This window comes from Lathyrus oleraceus, chromosome 4, assembly GCF_024323335.1.
Source record: "Lathyrus oleraceus cultivar Zhongwan6 chromosome 4, CAAS_Psat_ZW6_1.0, whole genome shotgun sequence".
Classification (NCBI taxonomy): Eukaryota; Viridiplantae; Streptophyta; class Magnoliopsida; order Fabales; family Fabaceae; genus Lathyrus; species Lathyrus oleraceus.
Genome location: NC_066582.1, coordinates 213,668,940 through 213,674,857, shown reverse-complemented (window position 1 = coordinate 213,674,857; position 5,918 = coordinate 213,668,940). Strand labels below are relative to the sequence as shown.

The window sequence follows — 5,918 nt, the reverse complement described above, 5'->3', positions numbered from 1 at the left end:
CTGATGCAAACATGTCTATTGATAATTTTAGAAGAAAACGTGAGATAAACCATTCATTTTTCTATGATTATGAAGTTAATAATGAACGGAAGCTAAAATATGCTTTGAACGGATGGAATTTGTAGAAAAATTACTTTGTTTAGAGAAATAATTTCATTTGACACAACATAACGTTCAAATAAATATTCCATGATTTTTGCCCATTTAATGGCATAAATCGTCATCGTCAAAGCATAACTTTTATGGCTGCATTCTTAACGGTGAAAAATATAATTCATTTGTGTTGAGGCATTTTTTAAAGCAATGGGAGGACATAAACCTATTTTGATAATAACATATCAAGACCAGGCTATAAGAATGCAATGTAAGAGGTTTCTAATGGATCTTCTCATAGATTTTGTATGTGACACATTCTAAAAAAAAATAGAAAAAATGGGTGGTTCCTTAAATTCAAATAAGATTTTAATAATCGTCTCAAGTAATGTGTTTGGAATTCATAATCCTTTAGAAGAATTTGAAGAAATGGAAGAATATTATAGGTGATTTCAACTTGGAAGAGAATGATTGAATTTCTAAAATGTTTGATCTTAGAAGCTCGTGTATATCGACTTATTTTAAATATATGGATGCATGTAATTTTGAGAACAACTTCAAGATCCGAGAATGAAAATTCATTCTCTAATAACTACTTGAAGTATAATCTTACTTAATGGAATTTTAGATGCAATTTGATTATATATTAGAAGCACAGAGGTACAAAGAACCATACTCATAGATAATGCTATACTTCAATCTAATTAAGCGTTGAAGATGAACATAGATTTGGAGAAACATGGTAGATAAGTTTATATTCATGATATTTTTTACATTTTTAGAAGGAGGCTATGGAGTGCATGTGTAGATTGTGGAGTTGAAGAAAAAAACAATGAAGGTGAGAATTTAACATTTCTACACTTATGTTGTGGTTAATGATATAAGATAAATTATAAAATAAAATAAATTGAAAGTGAGCAAATTGTGTATCATCTTTCTAACCGTATTGTTTATTGTTCATACAAAATGTTTGATTATTGTGTATCATCTTTTATTTGAAGTGATTTGTAAAGGGAATAGGTGAAGTAAAACACCACATGTGCCATGGACTTCAAGCAAGAAATAATAACACAAATAATCAATTATGTCATATTTTTAAAACGAAAAACAAAAACCGGCAAAATTTATTTAATTTATTTAATTTATTTTAGACTTTCAGTTTGATCGAATTTGTCAGATCCACTTATGACCCCCCGGCAACTATCTTGCAAAATTGGTTGTTATTTAGAGGTTTTGTCAGTGTAATTGTAATTAGTTAACTCCACTTATAAAAATCTTTAAAAACTGACCTCTTTGGGGAGAGTTGAGTTTTACTTCCCAAAATAAAATATGGATCACGAGAGATATACTTCAATCGTATTAACCTGTGTTGCACTTAATAGATGACCATATTTCTCTGTCTAAAGAGCAAACAGATTGCATAAAAATGAAGTCTTTTCACATTAATGGGATAAAACATGATACCTCAAAAGTTAAACCCGTGAAAAATTTCTCAATTTCCTATCATTAATAGGCGGAAAAAAGATTATAGAGCGCTTTCTTCAGATACGGGATTTGTAAAATCCTCCCAAAAAATTTAATTTGCTACGGCATCACAAGAAATGCATCATAAAAATATTACAATCAGCATCATTGCTTGGGAAATTTGGTTACACTTCCAGAGGTAGCTAATTGCTTTTTCATCAGGTAACACAAACAACTGAAACGTGGCACAAGCACACCAGATTAGAAACCAGATTCTACCAGGTTGTGGAAGCATCTTTGACCAGATTTCATTTATTAATAACACTAGGTATCAAATTTCTTCTGTTGTATTAGAATGCTTGGAGAAGCAAGTATAAAGAATCTATATGTGCACTGAAATGTATCAAATGCCAAGGTAAGGAAAAATCTATATGTGCTCTTATCAATATAGAGTGCACCATTTTACTAATCAAGCATCTAAACTTTTGCACTCGAAGGCAAAGTTATTGTACCGAACGGCTCAATATGCACATACTCAGAATGCCGCAAAATTGTAGTTGTTCAAGTATGATATGTGTAAGCCACAATAGTAGCCTGTAAAACTTTTATTCTCCTCTCCTACCATTACTAGACAAAGTTAGTGTTGGTGGAATATTACTTGGCTCCGTCATCGGGTTCGGAAACCTGATCATGGTCTGCAGATGTTGATCCTTTACTTGATGGAAGATAAGACCAAGCTATTGCTGTAGTACCAAGTACAATGGCAGTAGTAATAGAGCCCCAAATCCATCTCTGCCTTCTAGTCTTTCTCTGTCTCTCACGCCTTGCCATCTCTAAACATGACAATAAATGACATAAATGAGAAAGTGGAGCAAAGCAAGTTAAAAGAACTAGGACATACATTTAGGAAGCAAAAAAAAGTACCAATAGAAAACAGAATATCAATGGCATATACATGTCATTCATTGGTAACAGCTAATTACATAACCTAGTGAATTTAAAATCTATTGGGTTGACCCCCTAAACATAGGTAATAGTCATGATCAGGCATAATTTAACAGATAGGTATTACCTCTGTTTCAAATTATAAATCCCTTTACAATGCCAATGAAACATTAATGCTGGTGTTTCTATACTCAACTATTTATCATTCCCTCTTCTTTCAATTCTCTTAATTTATCTTTCTCGTACCAATAACAAATAACAATTTTGTAAAATAGCTCATAATTTATCTCTCTCATACAAAAATAATTACATTTCTTAATGTAAAAGTGGCAAAGTGACATATGATTAAAAACAGATGGAGTAAATAGTAAGAGCCCAGAACTAGCAAGCAAATAAACACTGCTCCTACAGATGTATTGTTACATGAACCTAATACAAAGAATTGAAGGTAAAGAAACAAGGAAGCTAGAATACTCGGAAAAACACATGTTAACGCTTCAAAGAAATTTCTGAAGTAAAGCACTTGTATAATGCATACCTAGCAATTGAAATACATGCCATATTTCACTAGTTTTATTACCAAGTAAAAATCCAGTAAAATAAACAATTAATGATATATGGTCTGTCATTAGGACTATAATTGCAATAACACTGCATACAAGTATCAACTTATGAGTTCATAATGTATAATCACAACTATTTAATTTATCTTCATTTCATAATAACGGATTTTAAGTCCAAGCAGCATAGGATCTTACATATTATTTACCTAATCAAATGTGTGGCCCTACCCATGGACAGACAACTCCGATATCTAATAATAGAATTACCATGCCACAGTCATAATCAATTACCATGATGCAGAAACTCAGTGCCACCTAGTGTTTATAACTCTTGAACAAGAATGCTTGTTTCATTTTAAATGGATAATAATGGGAAATATTTGTTAAGAGGAAAAGAAAAATTATAAATTAACCCAACAAGCTAGGAGCTACAAAGATGTCTTTATGACATATTGAAAGTTGACGGAAATTAAATTTGAGCAACATAAATCTCACCTACTGCCTCTTGGTTTCTCTGAGACATCTCCCTATTCATGGTCTCATAATAATGAAGGCGTTCCAATAACCGAGAAATCTCAAAATTCTTTGAGTCTAATTGGGCTTTCATCTCTGCCTCCATCTCAGCCCTGGCAGTTCCTTTCCCAATGGTGTTTGATATGAACCTAGCAATGTAAACCTGCTGACATATATCATCCACGGGATCAGAATTCAGTTGCCCACCTTCCGCAAAAGCAGTAAGATCTGCGGGTAAAACAATTCCAACGAGAGAAAACCCTTGTCTGATTCTCTCCCACTGGCTTTGCATGCTTTTCAGAGATTCTTCCACTTCCTTTCGCTTCTCTATCTCCATCAATAGACTCAACCTTATTTCACGCAATTCAGCATCGACATCACGTAGAGAACCTTGAGTCCCACTCTCAGAAGAGAGTTCTACAGGAAAGAAAAAAGATTCAGGTAAGACAATCTATGAGATGAAATATTCCCAAAACCTCTACAGATCTTTTTTGCCTCCCCTTATGGTAAGGTGAGAAATCATGTATTAATTGAACATGATAAATACTGAAAATTTACGACTTTATGATTATGACTGCAACAACGATCATAAGTGATGGATCCATAAAATATGAGAAAAATAAAAAACAAACTCTATTGAAGAGCATACTCCTATGGTCGTCCACATGTACATGCTCAATTGCGAAAAATTAATTGACAGTTAAGCTGTTTCAACTTACCTTCCCAGGCATCAAAAAACTCCCCGCCAGCAGTGCTATACTTTGCAGAGCGTGCTGTGCCTGTATTATCCTCTCCATCCGTGTAACTTGTCAAGCTCATAGAATCATTTAGATCAAAAAAGTCTTCACTCTCACCATCTCTTTCCAATTTCAACGCCGCTACCTTATCATCATGCATTCCATTAGGATCGCTACTAATTTCATTTTCTTTGTGCGCAGGCCCTACATCGCCACCATTGCTGCTACTAAGTTTGGTATCCTGTACACCATTATCTTGCTCCTCCTTAACATTTTCAGTGTTTGTGAAAGTAACTTGGAGGTCACCAGCTGAACTAGAAACCACAGTATCAGAGCTCATACCATTAGCATTTCCTTCCTCCTGAACCTCCTGCTTTGCCTGTACATTGGCCTCCGAGAAACTCTTGAGCAGACGCGGCCCACGGCGTTTGTGATTAATGATGTAAGGAGAAGGCGGAAACGAAGACGGCGAATTATGAAGCGGCGAATCCGGAAGCTGCGTCACCTCAGGAGTAGCATAAAGCGACGGCTTTAATTGAGGACGAGGAGGCACCTTCTTTCGAGCAGTCGGTTCACTGCTCTTCCCCTCAAGCTTCTTTGTACTAGGAACTGGCAAGGAGTTGGAAGCAGATCTCTGACCCTCCCTAGAAGCTCCAGGCTCTATTAACCTATCAAATGCTATCGCAGTAAAAGTCGGCATGGCTGCATAAAAAACAATTCAAAATTATACATAAACATCATAAAATTGAAAGGAAAAAAAAAGAATCCTATACCAAAACTAACTGAATTCATCTTTTTCCAATCATGCAAATCATAATACAAAACCACAATAATCAACCTATGATTGAATCCGATTCAAATTAAGAAAACACAATATATATAAACAAATCCAAATTCATGAAACAAAAAAAAAAAATCAAAGAAAACGCATGATGATGATTTCTAACCGAACTTAACATCACCTTCTTTCATTTGCACGACTTAAACCTAACAACAACAAATCGTAATCATGTTATTGATTTCCGGAAGAACAAAAGAAAAAAAAAAAAAAAAAAAAAAAAAACAGGAAGCAATTCAAAATGTATGATATCCTATTGTATCGAAAACCTAAAAAATTCAAAATCGGAATTGCTAATTTGTGAACCTTTAGCAGAAGTTTCGCGGCAATCAAACAGAATGCGAATAAAATTGGCAATATCGTTATCTTATATTATGATACGGAATGAATGATAAGAAACGGAAAATGAGGAGAAAAATGAGAGAGAAAGAAAATAACCTTAGCGTGAGGAAGAAGAATGGAAGAAGTGGAAAAGACTAATAATAATTTGTGAGAAAGAGAGAGAATGGTTGTTATGTTAGCGACAATACAGTTCCCACACCTGTGGAATAGAAATTTCAATCTTTCAATAACCCCACCCACAATCTCTCTTTCTGCTTCCTAATTTTTTTGGAGGAGGATTTGGTGGCAGCTTCTCCGCGTTTCTTCTAGGTTTGGTGTTGTTAGAGAGATTTACTACTATTTTTTTTTCTTCTGTTTTGAGATTTATTGCTGACCAAACAAATTTAAATTTATTTTTATTTTTTATTTGAGTTGATTATTTGA

General features: G+C 34.0%; 1 protein-coding gene across 2 annotated transcripts; it reads right to left on the bottom strand.

Annotated features, from left to right (window-relative positions):
• Nucleotides 1-1,886: 1,886 nt before the first annotated feature.
• Nucleotides 1,887-5,606, bottom strand: LOC127074597 (uncharacterized). 2 transcript variants are annotated; one of them, XM_051015923.1, is made up of 4 exons: nt 5,460-5,606; nt 4,298-5,017; nt 3,561-3,995; nt 1,887-2,390 (listed from the first exon to the last, which is right to left on the bottom strand). In XM_051015923.1, exons 2-4 carry the CDS (start codon nt 5,013-5,015, stop codon nt 2,212-2,214), a joined length of 1,332 nt encoding a protein of 443 aa, XP_050871880.1. In that variant the 5' UTR covers nt 5,016-5,017; nt 5,460-5,606; the 3' UTR covers nt 1,887-2,211. The 2 variants fall into 2 exon arrangements, with proteins under 2 accessions (XP_050871880.1, XP_050871879.1); XM_051015922.1 differs by lacking the exon at nt 5,460-5,606 and adding an exon at nt 5,278-5,297.
• Nucleotides 5,607-5,918: the final 312 nt, after the last annotated feature.

Coding starts and splice junctions, on each gene's coding strand:
- LOC127074597 (XM_051015922.1), bottom strand. Junction 3,996..4,297: donor GTTTTTTGATGCCTGGGAAG/GTAAGTTGAAAC, acceptor TCTTTCCTGTAG/AACTCTCTTCTGAGAGTGGG. Junction 2,391..3,560: donor GAGAAACCAAGAGGCAGTAG/GTGAGATTTATG, acceptor TGTCATGTTTAG/AGATGGCAAGGCGTGAGAGA.